The sequence below is a fragment of the Lonchura striata genome, chromosome 14 (assembly GCF_050655825.1).
Source record: "Lonchura striata isolate lonStrDom1 chromosome 14, ASM5065582v1, whole genome shotgun sequence".
Classification (NCBI taxonomy): Eukaryota; Metazoa; Chordata; class Aves; order Passeriformes; family Estrildidae; genus Lonchura; species Lonchura striata.
The window spans coordinates 15,673,286-15,691,673 of record NC_140716.1 but is presented as its reverse complement, the minus strand read 5'-3'; the positions used below and the strand labels follow the sequence as shown (position 1 = coordinate 15,691,673).

Genomic DNA, 18,388 nt, shown 5'->3' with positions numbered 1-18,388 from the left:
GAATGACTTCTGCTGCAGAGCTGGTGAATGTGTATGAGCCTGTGAGTTCAGGGAGGCAGAGAGCTGTTCTGGAGGCAGCCCAGGAGACAGGGAGAGGTTTAGTATGATAGTAAATCAGCGGGAGGCAGCTGGGCTGCCAGGGCTGCATTATAAACCCATCAGACATCTGCAGCATTCGCTGTTATGAGCATGGCTTTGGGAAAGCTCCTTTTTCCCTGCCTGCTGAAGCTTCTGCCTATGCTGCTGGGGCTGGCTGGGGCTGGAGCAGACTGTTCCTCCCAGGGGAAGCCCCAAGAGGTGTTTTGGGCTTTGGCAGTGGGTGCTGAGAGGCAGGGTAGCTGTAGTCCCCTATCATCTCCTGACAAACTGTCCAAGATCCCATTCACCCTGGCTCCTGCAGGGCTGTCCCTTCCCAGGATGTCCAGGCTGCACTCAGGGCTCCCTACCTGCTCCACTGGAGACTCTGCCCACCTGGGCCTGCCCACTGGCTGCTGGATAAAATCCAGTTGCTGGGACAGCAAAGTTGTGAGACTAAAGCTCTTGGTGCTCCTCTTTACAGCCTGGCAAAGGGGAGGTGCAAAATCCCCAAGTCTTGTGAAGCCCAAATTAGCCAGAGGCCTCAGAAAAGGTTAATGCTGCTGCTGCTGCTCCAGGTACATGCTCTGAGCAGCCAGGAACCCCTGTGGCCAGGGACATCTCTGAGCTGTCACTGCTGTGGCTGAGGCTGAGTGTGCTGTGCTGCTCTTCAGCCTGGCCTGAGGTGAAGGCAGCTCACATTGCAGGAGGAAATCACAGAATCCCAGAATGGCTTAGATTGGAAGGGACCATTCATATTACTGCTCTGCCATGGGCAAGGACACTTTCCTCTGGACCAGGTTGCTCAGAATACCACAGTTCCCCTGGGACACCAGTTTGAAATGCTAATTGTCTTAGGTTGGGTGCTAATGAACCTGTGTTGGTGGGGGGTGTTACTAGCTAGGGGACATTGTGCAGGAGAGATAGCCCTGGGGGAATTGATGGATGAAGGTCCAGAGTGCAGGGCTTGAATTCATTCTCCAGTTGCTTGAATCTCAATTAAAAATAAATTTAAAAAATGAGCCACTCTGTGTAGTGCAATAGCGGCTTGGGTATGCCCATGGGTGTGCTTGCCATGCTGTAGTCCTCCTGTAGCCAGAGGCTCTGCTGGGCCCCATCCTGGGATGCAGATCCTGTGTCCAGCTGCCTGGAGCAACTCAGCTCCAGCAGGAAAAGTCGCACTGGTTCCAGCAGTGCTGCTGCATGTGGCAGAGCTCCAGGGCACAGGGAAGGAGCAAAGGACAAGCTTGGGTCATCCAACCCAGCATCGTGGTGAGGAAGGCTCTGGAGGAGGCTGGTTTGAGCTGGAGCAGTGCTTAGGGGAGGGGACCCCTTGGCTGGAGCATTCTGAAGGATGTGGGAACCAGCATAGTGTCATTCCTGGCCTCTGGAAAAACCCAGGTTGTGAAACCTTGTGGAATGCAAGAATGCTATTGCTCCTTGGTGTTCTCATGGCCTTAACCTCATGACTGTGCTCATCAACTTCTGTGTTTGCGTCTTGTTTTTTATCTCTTGAGAGAGTGTGTACTATCTATGGGTATGTATCTGTGTATTGATACATACTTATGGTAGGTATCTAGATGTCTGTGCATACATAGATACATGCTATATTTTATATCCTTACCCCATATCTGTATCTTTCCCCCGGGCTGCAGAAGCGGCAGATCCTGGTGACGGTGATCGAGGTGTGCCTGCCGCTGCTCTTCGCCGCCATCCTGATCGCGCTGCGGCACCGCGTGCGCTCCGTCAGCCACCCCAACGCCACCCTCTACCCCGCCGAGTCTGTGGATGACCTGCCCAGCTTCTTCTCCTCCCAGCACGCCAGCAGCCCCTGGGAGCTGGCCTATGTCCCCTCCAACAGCAGCGCCGTCCGCAGCATCGCCGAGGCGGTGGAGAGAGCTCTGCCCATCAACATCAGAGGTCAGCAGGGCTGGGGCTGCCCCTTCCACCCCAGAGATTCTTTACTCTGAGCAGCCTGGTCCAGTGGAAGGTATCCCTGCCCATGGCAGGGTCTTGGAACTGGATGATCTTTCATGTCCCTTCCAATCCAAACCATTCTGTGACTGATTCTGAGTCCTCATGCTCCTGGAACACCATTTTTTCCTGAATTTCAAGGCTATAATTTGATGCTTTTTGGGGTTTTTTTCACTAAAATGACAAGATTTGGGGTTGCTTTTTGGTCTCATTTTATTGCAGTTTCCATCTAGAAAAATATCACCCTAAAACAGTTAAAGAAGGTGGCAGCGCTTCCCTGTGAGAGAGTATTTTTGGAAATCTTTTGGCACAGAAAATTTTAGCACTTGCTGTTCCAAAAGGTTAGGATTTTCTGTGGGAAAGCTGACTCCTGCTCTCAAGGAGGAGGAATGTCTGCATGCCCAGGATACAGGGCAGCATCCTGCGTAACTCCCCGGTGTGTGAGAGCAGGCGTGGCGCATCCCTCCTGTCCTGGACCCAGCGATGCTCCTGGGGATGGCTGAGCAGCAGCGCATGGTGCGTTGCTGTGCCCTTTCCCTGCATCTCCCTGTTTCCCCCTCCACAGCTCAGGGCTTCCCCTCGGAGCGGGACTTCGAGGAGTACGTCAGGCTGGACAACCGCTCGGGCAGCGTCCTGGCCGCCGTGGTGTTCCGGCACTGCTTCCCGCAGGGCTCGGCCCCGCTGCCCCTCCAGGTGAGCCAGGGGAAGGTGGGACAGCATCCCCCACCCAGGGGTCACCCAGCTGTCATGGCCATGCCACCCACCTCCGCCCCTCCTGCAGGTGGAGTATGAGCTGCGCTTCAAGTACAGCCCGAGGAACGCTCCGCGCAGCGAGCAGACGGGGCTGAACCCCAACCTGGACCGGGACTGGCACACCGGCTACCTCTTCCCGCTCTTCCAGCTGCCCGGGCCCCGCGAGGCCAAGTTTGCTGATGGGGGCACACCAGGTGGGCACGGCCGAGGATGTGGGGTCGCCTTCCTACCGCACCTGACAGGCTCTCAGCTTTTTAAGAAATAGCTTCATTTAAAAGAAATTATTAAATTCACTTAATTAGAATGAAGGATTGGTTTATATTTATACCGGCATTAAATTTATGTTTGTATAAGGTGAACAATTAAATATTTGTTTATTATAAGCATATATTTATTTTATATAAATATAAGCAATTAAATATTTATATGTATATTAAATTTTAAAAATTTACATATTAATCTTTATTACTATATAAATAGTTAAATGGTTATGCTTTTCTATAGATGTTTATATTCAGATTTGTGCATATATAAATAATTCATCAAATAATGACACAATTTTAAATTAATATTTAGATATTAATTAAATATTAACTATAGAGCTTCTTAATATTTATTTATATGTTAATTAAAAATAATTATTATTTATAATTTTAAATAATAATTTTATTTTTAAACTTTATTTTGTTGAATTATTTTTCATTACTTAGATGTAATTGGATTATATTTACAATTTTGTCATATTCATTATAGCTATCCTTTATTTAAATTTTATCCTGTGACTTCATGGACACTGCTTGGCCTCTTGGCACCTCTGCTGAGCAGAGCTGGATAAAAATAAATTTTTATTTGCATGAATCATTTTAAAATTTAATTTTTTTTCCCATTTCAATTTTTAATGGAAATTTCATTTCACTATCCAAACTGCCCCCTGTTTATTGTACTGCTTAAGTACTTGAAAAGTAAATAGAGCAGTTCTGTGGTTTGCAGTGTTTAAGGGCAGGCAAACCACTAGCAGAGCATGAGCCAGCAGGGACATTGTTGGAGCTGGTGCTGGCTTAGGACTGGATTTTTGGGAACTCCTCTTGTGGTGGCCAAGGGAATATTTCCCTCAGTGGGATTTCTCCCACTGTATTTGATTGCAGTGTCCAGGGGGAGTGAGGGTGAGGAAGTGGGCGAACAGGTTTTGCTTGCAGTGTGTAAATAAAGCAGAGCCCCAGAGTGTTTGCTCAGTACATGAGTTAATATCAAACAAAGTTCCCAATCTCATAATTCCGCTGTTATCTTCTCTCTCTATGGGTCATTTTAGCCAACTGACTTTCAAAATGTTCATCTGGGGTTTTGTAAGAGAATTTAAGTTCCTGTTGAGGTAACATTTGACAGCAATTCCACTTAAAGATAAACTATTTTAAGTTTGTTTTGTTCTCTAAAGCTGTGTCAAGAGCGGTTTAGATTGGATATTAGGAAAAGGCTCTTCCCGCAGAGGGTGCTGGGCACTGCCCAGGCTCCCCAGGGAATGGGCACAGCCCCGAGGCTGCCAGAGCTCCAGGAGGGTTTGGACAGCACTGCCAGGGATGCCCAGGGTAGAATTGTTAGGATGTCTGTGCAGGGCCAGGAGCTGGAGTCAATGATTCATCTTTGTGGGTCCCTTCCCACTTGGGAGGTGCTGTTGGGAAATTAAAATACTTTCAGTGTTTTCTAATGCACAAAAATTTACGCCACGCATGTGAGTCACAGGATTCACATTTTCTGACTACAACCTGTGTAGTATTGTTTATTCTTCCGGTTTACAAAAAGAAAAAGGAGTGAAACACAAGCCTAGTGACTTGTGGTGGTTGATGGTGACAGAGAATCTCCCCATTGAACAGAGTTTTCCTGGCAGCTCCTTCTAAATGATGGTTTTGCAAGAACCTGGTTTGGTGTAGTGGAAGGTTACCCTGCACATGGCAGGATGTCAACAAGATAAGTTTTAAAGTCCCTTCCAACCCAAACCAGCGATTCCATGAATTTGCTGTGGTATCAGTCCTTCCCCGGTCCCCTGTGTCACAGTGATGCTTATATTGCTTTTCCTCTGCACTCCAGTGTTAGTCCCTGTTCCTCTTCCCATGCAACCCTTCCCACAAAGGCTGTTTGTCCCTCTGAACCCCAGCCCCGTCTCTATTCCCGGTGTGGTTCTTGCTGTGCAGGTTATCTCCGGGAGGGATTCCTGGCGGTGCAGCACGCGGTGGACAGGGCCATCATGCAGTACCACGCCAGTGCCAGCTCTGCCAGCCTGCTGGAGAACATCACCGTGGTGGTGCAGCGCTTCCCCTTCCCTGCCTATGTCAACGACCTCTTCCTCCTGGCCATCCAGAACCAGCTGCCCTTGCTGCTCATGCTCAGCTTCACCTACACCTCGCTCAACATCGTCCGTGCCGTCGTCCACGAGAAGGAGAAGAAGCTGAAGGTGAGAGCTGGGATGTGCTCCCCTCCCTCTGCAGCTTTTCCCAATGGATGATGTCTTTAGTTTAGGAACAAAATCCGTGCTGGGTGTACAGCAGGAGGGGGAGATGGCAGAGGATTAGCAAGCCCCGAGGAAGAATGTTGCTAATCCTGCTGCCATGAGGAGGCTGGATTCTCCTTGCTGTGCAACCCGGGGTGCTGGATCACAGGGATGGTGTTTCTCCTGGGCTGGGAGAGAGGGCAACATGTCTGGGTTCCAAAGTTTGTGGATTCAAGAGTTCAGCCTGTTTGAAGGAAGGTTTTTGCCTTTTGTGCATGTGCTGTGGGGGCGGCTGGAGCTCGGCCATGTGGTTACAACAGCAGGGCTTGGCTTCCCCCAGGCGTTGGGTGTCCTGGCCTGTGCTGAGTGGCCCTGGTGGCACCACTGGCACCCTGCTCTGGGTTTGGGCCCAGCTCCGCTCTCTGGGAACTCCTGTAGTGGTGGCAGCCCTTGTTTGGGGAGGCTGGGGACACCATGCCATGCTGGTGGCTGGGCAGGACCACTCTGGTGGTGCCTGGGGCTGCCAGCTCTTTGCTTGTGCCACGGGGCAAAGCCACCTGTGCCTTGCCCCAGCTGTGCCTGGAGAGTGTGGGTGCAGCCGTGGGTGACACCGTGACCTCCCACAGGAGTACATGCACATGATGGGCCTCAGCAACTGGTTGCACTGGAGCGCCTGGTTCCTCATGTTCTTCCTCTTCCTCCTGGTGTCTGTGTTCTTCGTCACTGTGCTCTTCTGTGTCAAGGTGAGCGTCTGTCCCCAGGCCACAAACCCTGTGCTGCCAAGGCAGAGGGATGACAGGGCCACTCTGCCATGGGACTGTCCTGATGTCCTAGGGCTTCTCCAAAGAATTTGGGAATTTGGGTTTCCCAGACTGAAATGGGCAGTGCTGCCCCACAGTTGCACCCATGGCAGGGGTGACTCCCCCCAGAGGAAGGTGGGGATTGGAGCCCAGCGACACGGCATGCAGAGCAGGACCACCCTGCTCCCACAGCCTCTGCAGGGCCTTGAGCTCTCCCCTCTGCAGGTGCCCACCCAGGGGAAGCAGGAGGGGGCTGTCTGTGTGTTGGCCAGGATGTCCCCTGCCCTGCAGGCTGCATCCCACGAGGGCAATCTGTATTTCCTCCCTCTGGAGTGGTCTGGGAGTTTCGGGGTGTTCTCACCCATCTCAGGTTGTCTCCATCACTTGGAGAACATCAGGTCTGTGCTGCTAAAGCCACGGCTGCCTCCAGCAGCTCTGGGCTTCACAAGATTTTCTTGGCAGGTGAGCGAACAGGGAGCGGTGCTCACCAACAGTGACCCCACCCTGGTGTTCACCTTCCTCGCCATCTTCTCCATCTCCTCCATCTCCTTCAACTTCATGGTGAGCACCTTCTTCTCACGAGGTGAGTCCCCCCACGCTGCCTCCTTTTGTTACTGACCACTTTGACTTGTGGAGGAGGCATTTCTTCCCATTTTTGGCTGCATTTTCTGCACAGTGTGTGGCAAGGGATGTGGGTACTGTTGCTTCCCAAACCAGAGCAGGTCCAAGGGCTGGAACCCCTCTACTCTGGAGACAAGCTGGAAAAGCTGGAGGTGTTCACCTGGAGAGAAGGCTCCAGGGAGAACTCAGAGCCCCTTCCAGGACCTAAAGGGGCTCCAGGAGAGCTGGGGAGGGACTTGAGACAAGGGCCTGGAGGGACAGGACAAGGGGGAATGGTTTCCTACTGCCAGAGGGCAGGGATGGATGGGATATTGGGAAGGAATTGTTCCCTGTGAGGGTGGGGAGGCCCTGGCACAGGGTGCCCAGAGAAGCTGTGGCTGCCCCATTCCTGGCAGTGTTCAAGATCAGGCTGGATAGGGTTTGGAGCAACCTGGGGTAGTGGAAGGTGTCCATGCCCATGGCAGGGGGTGGAGTGAGATGGTCTTTAATGTTCCTTCCAACCCAGACTGTTCCCTGGTACTATGACCAGCTCATGTCTTAGGGCCTCATCTGGCTGGCTTGACCCCAGATTCTGCTCTGGGATGGGTGGGGGGCTTCTGCAGTTGCCCTCCATGGGGTTGGGGTTGGGGTCAGGCTTCTGCCTTGCTGTGGGGTGTGGGCGTGTCCTTGTCCTGCCCCCACATAACTGCGCTTTGTGCACAAATCTGGAATGTCCCTGGGTGGGAAGCTGGTGAGGAGTGTGGGTGGCATCACCCTGACGTTCTCCCTCCTGCTTTTCCCTGTGCTGGCAGCAAACGTTGCGGCTGCCGCTGGCGGCTTCCTCTACTTCTTCTCCTACATCCCCTACTTCTTCATCTCGCCACGCTACGACCTGATGTCCCACAGCCAGAAGCTGGCATCCTGCCTCATCTCCAATGTGGCCATGGCCATGGGGGCTCAGCTCATCGGCATGTTTGAAGGGAAAGGTGAGCAGGACCATCTGTTCCTCGGGAGAGGAGCATCCCCTTCCTGTCAGCCTGATTTTGTGGTGGGGTGGGACTGGTTTGGTGAAGAGACATTGGAGAGAAGAAGCAATTTCCTTCTTCTTACTAGAGCTGATTGCTGCCATGCCAGGGCTCTCCAAACTTGTGCCTATGCTCCTGGGCTGTGCAAAATGCCACCCTCACTTCAATTACCAAAGGAATTCTGTTCTAATGGATGGGAACCATTGTGTTTCCTCCTTCACGATATATATCCTTAATTTCTTTAATTTAAAAGAGTCTGTTGTTGGTTCCATGCAGAACCATGCATTTACTAGGTGTGGCAGTAGCTCGGTGGCTGTAATGATTGGAGGGGTGATGCTGGAGAAGGGATTGTTTCTTCCCAGGCAGTGGCAGAGAATGGCATGGAGGGATCATCGTGGGGTGGGGAGCCTCGAGGTGCCAATGCCTCTTTTCCCTCCATCTGCAGAGGACCATAGGGCTGTGCAGATGCTCCTGATTAGGGAGCGGTGAGCTGGCAGAGGGGCTGCTCTCTGCCAGTCCTGGAGAAGATGATCCTCCTGGGGATACAGAGATAGCAGTGTCCCATGTGCCTTGCAGGGACTGGCATCCAGTGGAGGGACCTCATGAAGCCTGTCAGCGTGGATGACAACTTCACCTTGGCCCATGTGCTGGGGATGCTGCTCCTGGACTCGGTGCTGTATGGCGTGGTGGCCTGGTACGTGGAGGCCGTGTTCCCCGGGGAGTACGGTGTGCCACAGCCCTGGTACTTCTTCCTCACGGTGAGCACTGCTTGCACCCCTTCCCTGGGCTTGAGGGGCATCACTTGGGACAGTCACCACTTCTGTGCCGTGCAGTAGGCCAGTTTGATGGGTGAGGGTGGCACCACCTGGCCTCCAAAACCATGGCGTCTGCAGCATGTCCTCACTAAAGGCTGATGCAGCTGTAGCTTTTTGCTGTGGATGAAGGTCGTCTTGGCTTTAAAGCTCTCTCCCAGCACTTCCTGGCATGCAGGGTGTTCTTAAATGTCTCCAGGCACAAGCAAAAGTATTAGAGAGAATCCCCAGGTGGAAGCAACCAAATCCAGCTATTTGACACCCGTGTCCCACTGCCAGCCACCACGTGCCAGGGGGTGGGTGACAGCTGTCACCCCCTCAGCTGAGCCACCCTCGCTCAGCCGAGCCAAACACTTGGCGTCACCCTCTGCAGCTGCACGGCTGCAGACAGAATATATTCTGTTTGGAGATGGATCCTTTGTTATTTGATAGAGAGGCTTTTCCTTCTCCCTTCCAAATTCCTTATCTCAGAGTGGTTTCACTCCAACATCTCACTCCCTCTTGCAGTTAGACCAGGAAAACAGAGATGCAGCCATTGACAAAAGCTGGTTTTGCATCCAGGAGTTATTGAATTGTTATTCCCACTGGGATTTAAGGTCCCAAAATTTAGTTTTATTCCTAGAGAGCCATGTCAATAAAAAGGGGCTGTAAATGCAGCAGCTGGACCCCAGGCTGTATTTAGTGTTTCTCAGGGGTTTTGGAGGGGGTGGTCATCCATGGGTTCTCCTGTGCAGGATGATTCTTCCTGAGTGATTTTACTTCTCAGTGGAATTTCTTCCTGGAGATGAAGATGCAGAAAAGCTGCTGTGTAAGCAAAGGCAGTCCTGCTGTAAGGGAGAGATGGGGGAAGGCAGGAGGACAGGAGGAGCTGTTCCACTGTGTCAGCCCTGCCTGCTGAAAATGTTCTGGTTGGTAACTCCCAGGCCAAGGAGAGCAGTCTGGGAGATCCTTGGGAGGTGTCTGTGGGAGGAGGAGAGTGGCCAAGGCTGGGATAGAGAGATGGGCTCTGCCTGTGCCTGATTTCTGTCTTCCCCTTCCTCCATCAGCCCTCGTACTGGTGCGGGCGGCCCAGGACTGTTGTGGGGAAAGAGAAGGAGGAGGAGGAGGACCCTGAGAAAGCCCTGAAGAGTCAGTACATTGAGGAGGAACCAGCTGACCTCGTGTCAGGCATCAAAATAAAGCACCTGTCCAAGGTACTGACTGCTCAGCAGAGCACAAACACACCATAACGTTGGTTTTGTAAAATCGATTGCCTGCAGGCAGCTTCTGTATCCTTGTGCTGCCCTGGGGCTGGGTGTGGCTCTTCCCCAGAGCTGGCTGCATTTTGTGGTGGGATGAAGTGCTGCATACTTAGAGATGCAGTGACATCTGTACTTAACTTGTTGACATCTGAATTTAACCTGAATTAGACCTGTTGTCTCCTGGTAACACCCCCTGAGCATCCCAGGCTTTGCCTGCTGGATAGAACTGAGGCACTTGCCTGAAGCACAGCACCAATTCATGGACTTGATCTCCACAGGTCTTCAAAGTGGGGAACAAGACAAAAGAGGCAGTGAAAGACCTGACAGTGAACATGTACGAGGGGCAGATCACCGTCCTGTTGGGACACAATGGTGCTGGGAAGACCACCACTCTGTCCATGCTCACAGGTAGGAGTATCCTGCTTCAGGAACTGATGGCTTTACCCTCAAAGAAGAGCAAGACCCTGTCTCTGAGGGCAGGGAGGGGTTTTTGATCTTCCTTGGAGCACCTTCAGTTTCCTAAGCTATTGGCTAGGAGTTCCCGGGTAGTGAGAGGGAGATGGAAGGAGAATGGGGGCGTCCCTGGTCAGCACTCCACAAGAGTGGGATCAGCCAGTGGGTGAAATGACAGCCAGGTTTTGTGCTGGAGAGCTGTGAGAAGAGACTGGACCTGCTGTAGGGTTGCTCTCTGTAGGCTTTGCCATGGTAACACAGATAAGGTGGAACTGGTGTTTGTCATTCTTGGTCTATTGGGCTCCAGGATACCTATTTTGGCAGGATGGACACAGTGACCTTTGATGGTCTTCTGCTGTTCTCTATTGCTCCGAGCTGCTCCTGGCAACTCAGGAGGCTCACGGGACATTCCTGGAACTCTGCCCTGGCCCTGCCTGGCTCTCTGCAAGGCTCAGAACCATGTTTGACCTGCCTGTTCCTCTCCTTTCTGCACTGGTGGCCCCGTTCCCACCTATGGGTACCCTGCAGCCCATCCTGTGGGCAGGAGGAAGCTGTTGTATCCCAGCCTGAGCACGAGACAAACTTGCTCTGCTTTTTGGCAGAAAGCTGGCAGGGGGGGATGCTCATCAGGACCCTCCACATTTCCACTGGCTCTTTGCCACTGAGGCCACCCTGAGCTGCTGTGTGCTGCTCCCCACAGGTCTGCACTCCCCGACAAGCGGGCAGGCCTACATCAATGGCTACGAGATCTCGCAGGACATGGTCCTGATCCGCCGCAGCCTGGGGCTGTGTCCCCAGCACGACGTCCTCTTCGACAGCATGACAGTGGAAGAGCACCTCCACTTCTACGCAGGGGTGAGCCTGGCACTGTGCAGGGAGACAGCCCTGGGGGAGGCACCTGGGCTCCTGGAGGTGGGGAAGTGTGGTGAGATATATCAAGTGGGTCCAAAAATGGTCAGAGGGTGGAACACCTCTGCTCTAGGACCAGGCTGGGAGAGCTGGGGGTGTTCACCTGGAGAAGAGAAGGCTCCGGGGTGACCTTGGAGCCTCTTGCAGTGACTACAGGGGTTCCAGGAGATGGATTTTGGATAAGGGCCTGGAATGACAAGACAAAAAGGAATGGTTTCACATTGAATGCAAGGTTAAATGGGATATACTGAAGAAATTCTTCCCTGTAAGGGTAATGAGGCCCTGGCACAGGTTACCTGGAGAAGCTTTGGCTGCCTCTGGATCCCTGGAAGTGTCCAAGGCCGGGTTGGCCAGGGCTTGGAGCACCCTGGGATAGTGGAAGATGTCCCTGCCCATGACAGGGCGGTTGGCCTAAATGATCTTTAAGGACCCTTCCAACCGAAGCTATTCTGTGATTCCATGATAAGCAGAACAGCCCTTGCATCCTCTTCCCACCTCATCTGCAGGCTGGTGGAGGAGTGGAGAGTCTCAGATAGCACAACTCCATGCAACCACTCCCAGCAGCTGTGCCAGCTCCTGCAGGGGTGGGCAGGGGTCCATCTCTGCTTCCCCACTTTCCTGGCTGTGTATGGAGCAGGGAGTTTGGTGGGGTTCGGCAGCCCTGCAGGTGAGCTCATCCCTCTCTTCCCATGTCTGGCAGCTGAAGGGATACCCAGCCTCCAAGTGTCCTGAGGAGATCAGCCACATCCTGAGGATCCTCGGCCTGGAGGACAAGCGCCGTTCCCTGAGCAAGGCTCTCTCCGGGGGCATGAAGCGCAAGCTGTCCATCGGCATTGCCCTCATCGGGGACTCCAAGGCAGGTGGCTTTGCTGGGGCCAGGGCAGGTCCTTGGGGTGGCTCTGAGGCTGTTCCTCGTCTGTGGTGAGCCAGTGGAAGAAACAAGGACAGCAGCGAGCGAGCAGGAGCATCCCCACTCTGAGGATCATGTCCTGAGGCTCTGCTGTCTGGTAGCTGCTCCCCAGATCATTGCTGTGAGGCCAAGGCTCCTCCTGGGCTCTGAGGTTGTCCCCTCCTGTGCTGCTGGGCCTCCCTCAGCCCTTTCTGACCTGTTTCATCTCCTGGGTGCAGGTGGTGATGCTAGATGAGCCGACGTCGGGGATGGACCCAGCCTCCCGCAGAGCCACGTGGGATCTTCTGCAGCAGCAGAGGAGCAACAGAACCATCCTGCTGACCACCCACTTCATGGACGAGGCAGACCTGCTGGGGGACCGCATAGCCATCATGGCCAAGGGCGAGCTGCAGTGCTGCGGCTCCTCGCTCTTCCTCAAGCGCAAATACGGTACGGGAGCAGAGAGCAGAGCAGGCTGTGCTCCGTGTCTTCTCCTGGCCAGGGAGGAGCAGGAGGGGTAGAGAGAGCAGGGAGGGGATCCATTGCTCCTTGCCTGATGGCTGGTTGCTCCCCATCCTGCTGTTCAGCCTCTCCTGGGGCCCATCCCCATATTTGCTCTTGCATCGTGTCCATGTCTGGTGCATCCCTCTCTGTTCCAGCCCCCTGCCCAGGCTGGGCTGGACTGGGACTGACCCTGCTCTCCCTTCTCTTGTGGCTCCCCCAGGGGCAGGATATCACATGGTGATGGTGAAGGAGCCCTACTGCAACCTGGGGGAGATCTCCCGCCTCATCTGCCAGTACGTGCCCAATGCCACCATGGAGAGTAATGCCGGGGCAGAGCTGTCCTTTATCCTGCCCAAGGAAAGCACACACAGGTAATGACATTGTCCTCTGTTGCCCCTCCCTGGGGGGTCCCCTTGCCCTCACACACTGTCTCACAGGCTTGCTGGAAGGGGGAGCTGCTCCCTGCATCAGCACTGGCCATGGAAAATGGGATTCAGTTCCTCCTGTAGTGCTGAGGGTGGCACACATGAGACAGGATGTTCTGGCTCTGAAATCAGATCTGTGGACCCAGGAGGTCAGGGGAGCTGATTGTCTCCATCTGCTCTGTTCTCTTGAGACCCTTCCTCCATTGCTCCTCCCAGTCTGGAGGCACCAGCAGGAGGATGTGGAGCTCCTGGCACAAGTCCATGGAGGCCAAGAGCTGGAGCCTCTCTGTTTTGGACCCAGGCTGGGAGAGCTGGGGGTGCTCCCCTGGAGAGGAGAAGCTCCAGGGAGAGCTCAGAGTCCTGCCAGGGCCTAAAGGGGCTCCAGGAGAGCTGGAGAGGGACTGGGGACAGGACAAGGGAGAATGCTTCCCACTGGCAGAGGGCAGGGATGGATGGGATATTGGGAAAGAATTCTTGACTGGGAGGGTGGACAGGCCCTGGCACAGGGTGCCCAGAGAAGCTGTGGCTGCCCCTGGATCCCTGGAAATGTCCAAGGCCAAACTGAATGTAGTTTGGAGCACTCAGGGATAGTGGAAGTTGTCCCTGCCCATGGTACGGGGTGGAATGAGATGGTCAGTAAGGTTCATTCCAAACTCAAACCCTGTTGTGTTTCCATGATTGTGTGATCACTGAGGCACAAACGAACAGCCAGTGGAGGCCAAAATCTGCCCTTGGGGACAGGGGCGTGCTCAATACCACAGGTCGCCCTGGGGTTGGATGCAAGACTCCAGCCAGCTGCAGGACTGATGCCCAGAGGGTCTTTACCCCTGCGTGCCCCCTCCCACGAGTGTCAGTGTCTGATGTCTCCCTTCTCTGCTCAGGTTTGAGGCCCTGTTCACGGAGCTGGAGCAGAGGCGGGAGGAGCTGGGCATTGCCAGCTATGGCGCCTCGGTCACCACCATGGAGGAGGTGTTCCTCAGGTAGGTAGAGGGGTGGCCAGTGCCCGTGTGCTTTGGTGATGTCCAGCACTGCCCTCTGGGGCACTTGTTGGCTTTGGTCTCTTGGCTTTGGCTTCCCCCGCTCAGAACAGCTGTATCCTGCCTGCATCTGTTTCATCACCCGCTTTCCCCCCTGGCACAGGGTTGGGAAGCTCGTGGACTCCAGCATGGATATCCAGGCCATCCAGCTGCCTGCCCTGCAGTACCAGCACGAGAGACGCTCCAACGACTGGGCCGTGGATGACTCCAGCAGCCTGAGCGGCATGACGGACATGACGGATGACAGCGGGGCGCTCATTACTGAAGACTGCTCCAGCATCAAGCTCAACGCCGGGGTGAGTGCTGGGGGTCAGTGCAGCAGGAACGGGGAGGGGACATGTGAAGGGAGGGGTTTGAAGTAGGTGGAGCCTCCCCCAGGGTTGCTCTTGTTGTGTGTGGTTTGGAACACTGAATTGAAGTTCAAGTTGGAATCTGCATTGTTAAGACAAATGATTTTAAGGGTTAGTAGGGTTACTTTTCATGTTAATCTTGGGATCTGAGTTGCTCTTTGAGGTGATCTAATGTGGTTTTCCACCTGCCATTTTTCCATCATTGGGGTTTTCCAGAAGGAAGATGAGAAAATCCATCTTCCTTCCCTCACTAGGCTTGTGTTTCACTTCCCTGGCAGCCCTTCATGCCCTGCTGCTTCAGCACCTGTGATCAATATCCCTTGTATTCTCAAGGGCACATCTCAAAGGCAGAGGGGAAGGAGGATGTTTCTGGGTTTGAAAAGCACAGAGGGTGTTTGCAAGGGCTGGGCTGGACACTTGCAGGTGCTCACCCGGTTGCTCTGGCTGACACCTGCCCTGTAGTAATCCTCTTTGGGAGCCTCAGCTGCTGGGAGGTAGAGGAAGGTAAAGATCATGGCTAAAGCTGCTTTTAACACCTGAGATCTCAAAGTGACTGTGACTCGTTCAGAAGCCATGGAGTTGGATGAGCTGGAGCTGGGCGGCTGCCCCGCTAATCCCTTGATAGGCTTAGCTGGAGAGGAGGCTCTGCTGCGGGCTGGCAGGTGCACAAAGGATGGCAGTGGTTTGGGGTCATCTTCCACATCAGCTGCATGGGGTGACACGTGCAGAGCTGGCAGGGCTCACCATCACCTGGCCTCTCCCCTCGCAGTTCTACCTGTGCTGCCAGCAGTTCTACGCCATGTTCATGAAGCGGGCCATGTACAGCTGGCGCAACTGGAAGATGGTGGCGGCGCAGTTCCTCGTGCCTCTGATCTTCACTGCCTTCGCCCTCATCGTGGCCAAGACCTTCCCGGGCCCGCGGGACTCGTCCCAGCTGCGGCTGACGCTGGAGCCCTACGGCCAGACCATCGTGCCTTTCTCGGTGTCGGGCGCCGCGGGGCTGCCGCAGCGGCTGGCGGAGCAGTACACGGAGCTGCTGGATGCCCAGCGTCAGTCAGCGCTGGAGGTGCTGGGTGAGGGCTCAGGGAGCACCCCTGGCGCAGGTGGTGCCTGGCAGGGTGTCCAAAGGCCACTGGTGGGAGTGGTTTAGGTCCCAGCTGCGGTGTAGCTGATGCTTTCTTGCTCGGGAGTGTGGTATCATTGGCAGGACCTCTCCTCACCTGAGCAGAGCTGTCTTCTCCATAACCCCGTGTTTGTGGCCACTGGAACAGGCCCCGCAGGGAATGGTCATGGCCCCAGTGCTGCCAGAGCTCAGCGAGCTTTGGACAATGTTCTCAGGCGGGATTGTTGTGGTGTCCTGTGCAGGGCCAGGAGTTGAACTTGATGATCCTTGTGGGTCCTTTTCAACTCAGGAGATTCTATGGATGTGTGTTTCTGTGATCAGGACTTGGGTGGGCCACCAGGGCTGAGTCTGCTTGGGGATCTTTTCCAGTTGGCCTCAGTTAGCTCTGGTGTGATGGAGCCTGCCTGTAACAGCAGTGGTGTTTGGCAGGTGGGCTGGAGGAGTACCTCATCTCCCGAGCCTTGGAGGAAGGAGGAGCCTTCAACGAGCACTACATTGCAGCTGCCTCCTTCGAGGGCGCCGGGAACCGCACGCTGGTCACGGCGCTCTTCAACAACCAGGCCTACCACTCCCCGGCCACCGCCCTGATGCTGGCCGACAACGCCGTCCTCAGGGTGCTGGCAGGCCCCAACGCCTCCATCACCGTCACCAACTACCCCCAGCCCCGCAACATCACCGAGAAGGCCAAGGACCAGCTCATGGAGTACGTGTGGTGATGGCACAGGCTCGCTTTCCTGCTAGGGCTCCCACGGGTGCAGGTTGCCTTGCTTGTGCTGGGGTCAGTGGAGAAGCCAGGCTGGAGCTTCTTAGACCCAAATGTAGCTGTGATTGCACTCAAGAAGTCTCTGTAGCAAAGCTGTGGAGATGACTTCCCTGCTGAGCCTGTCAGCCATGTAACCACATCTACATCTCAGGTTGGCTGTTCCCCTCAAGATACTGGATGGGGTTAGTTTCTCCTGGGTGCTTGTAGCAGGGGAGGCCATGTGGCCATGCTCTTTACAAAACCCCACATCCATGGCCAGAGGGGCCATGTCTGGGACTTCACCGAGGCAGGCTGGAGGTTTGTGGTGTGCAAGGTGGGCTGTGCCTGGGGGATGGTTGTCTCCCTTGAGTGTTTCTTCAGCATGTTGGCAAAGTGTAGCCTCTTCAAGAAGCCCGGTGTGGGTGTGCTGGCCATAGCTTTCTCAAGAGTGGCAGCAGAGAGGCAGGTGCTCTGCTCTCTGTGACCAGAGACAGGACCCAAAGGAATGGCTGAAGCTGTGTCAGGGGAGGGTTAAGTTGAAAATCAAGAAAAGTTTCTTCCACCAAAGAATGCTGGGGCACTGCCCAGGCTCCCCAGGGAATGGTCATGGTCTCAGGGATGCCCAGGGTGGGATTGTTGTGATGTCTGTACAGGGCCAGGAGCTGGACTGGATGATCCCTGTGGGTCTAACTGAGACTATTCTATGCTGTCCCTGTGTACCCTCAGCATTGGTTTGGTGAGGTGTCCCTGCCCTAATGTGTCCCCCTGTCCCCACAGAGGCCAGACTGGGTTTGCCATTGCTATCAACCTGCTGTATGGAATGGCCTCGCTCGCCAGCACCTTCGCGCTGCTGCTGGTCAGCGAACGCGCCATCAAGGCCAAGCACGTCCAGTTCGTCAGCGGCGTTTATGTGGTCAACTTCTGGCTTTCTGCCCTGCTCTGGGACATCATCAACTTCCTCATCCCTTGTGCTCTGATGTTGGTGAGCCACCCCTGGCACCCCAGTGCCTTCCTCATTGGTGGGAGTGCTGGGCGCTGCTCCTCTGGGATGTGTGTGGGTGCAGGGAGAAGGACAGGGTCACTGGCATTGTCTTTGTAGAAAGGACCTGCAAGAAAGCTGTGCCTTGGTCCCGCTGGGAGCTGGACCATGGCCAACCAGCTGGGGCAGTGTCCTCTGGCAGCTGAACACTGCTGTTGGGACTAGAAAATACTAAATCCATGGGATCTTGGAGAGGAATTCCTCAGATCTACCCTTCTGCATCTCAGTCTGCAGAAGGGGCCTCCCCTGGGGACAGCCATGGGCTGCTGGTAGGACCCATCTATGAGGAGCTGTCAGGGTCAGTGCAGTGCTGATATTACCCTGGGCCACTGGGACAAGGAGACATCACCTGAGGTCAAGCCAAATGTGCCTTCTCCCCACATTGCTGTGCCCCAGGTGATATTCCAAGCCTTCAACGTGCAAGCCTTCACCCAGGACAGCCACCTCGTTGATGTGATGCTGATCTTCCTCCTTTATGGCTGGGCCATCATTCCCCTCATGTACCTCCTCAGCTTCTTCTTCTCGGTAGCAGCCACAGCCTACACCCGTCTCACCATCTTCAACATCCTTTCGGGCACCGCCACCTTCCTCGCTGTCACCATCATGAGCATCCCAGGTGGGTCACTGCCCTCTGTACCTGCCCAGCCATCACCAACAAGGTCCAGCCCCCAGGGGGGCTCTCTGATCCCAGAGCTGGCCCACAATAGCCATAAAACACTACAACGGTTCATTCTCACTCATTAAATGTGACTAAATATTTGGTTTCCCTCTAAACGTGGCAGTAGCGGGGTTTTTTCTCCCAAACCAGCAGTCTCTAATCCATTGATCCACCTGTTCTCTTTCAGAGCTGGGCTTAGTGGATCTCTCCAAAACCCTGGATAAAGTTTTTCTCATCTTACCCAATTACTGCTTGGGCCAGTGCATCAGTGACTTCTACCAGAACTACGAGTTCATTCAGTTCTGCACCTCCTCTGTTGAAGCCATCTTCATCTGCAAGGCCTTCAGTGAGTCTCTACATCCTCACCTGGCCAACCTCCACAGCATCACTGGGGGGTTGTGTGGGGTGGGTGGTAGAACTGGGCAGTGTCATGGGGCCTCTGCCTGGGCAGTAGCTGCAGGTATCATTTTAGAGCAAAAACTGGGCAGCATATTACA

General features: G+C 54.3%; 1 protein-coding gene across 5 annotated transcripts in view; it reads left to right on the top strand.

Moving 5' to 3' along the window:
* ABCA3 (ATP binding cassette subfamily A member 3) overlaps positions 1-18,388 on the top strand; it is a 31,686-nt gene that overhangs the window by 6,079 nt on the left and 7,219 nt on the right. For all 5 annotated transcript variants that reach the window (XM_021529649.4, XM_085592595.1, XM_085592596.1 and 2 more), the window contains exons 3-23: positions 1,731-1,995; positions 2,615-2,742; positions 2,831-2,996; positions 4,989-5,248; positions 5,911-6,027; positions 6,547-6,667; positions 7,497-7,670; positions 8,286-8,467; positions 9,568-9,714; positions 10,041-10,170; positions 10,916-11,070; positions 11,825-11,980; positions 12,253-12,463; positions 12,738-12,888; positions 13,824-13,922; positions 14,083-14,275; positions 15,099-15,402; positions 15,882-16,155; positions 16,972-17,176; positions 17,630-17,849; positions 18,079-18,237. In XM_021529649.4, the coding sequence (XP_021385324.3) occupies positions 1,731-1,995; positions 2,615-2,742; positions 2,831-2,996; positions 4,989-5,248; positions 5,911-6,027; positions 6,547-6,667; positions 7,497-7,670; positions 8,286-8,467; positions 9,568-9,714; positions 10,041-10,170; positions 10,916-11,070; positions 11,825-11,980; positions 12,253-12,463; positions 12,738-12,888; positions 13,824-13,922; positions 14,083-14,275; positions 15,099-15,402; positions 15,882-16,155; positions 16,972-17,176; positions 17,630-17,849; positions 18,079-18,237 (3,817 nt within the window). The remainder of the gene's footprint in view (positions 1-1,730; positions 1,996-2,614; positions 2,743-2,830; positions 2,997-4,988; positions 5,249-5,910; positions 6,028-6,546; positions 6,668-7,496; positions 7,671-8,285; positions 8,468-9,567; positions 9,715-10,040; positions 10,171-10,915; positions 11,071-11,824; positions 11,981-12,252; positions 12,464-12,737; positions 12,889-13,823; positions 13,923-14,082; positions 14,276-15,098; positions 15,403-15,881; positions 16,156-16,971; positions 17,177-17,629; positions 17,850-18,078; positions 18,238-18,388) is intronic.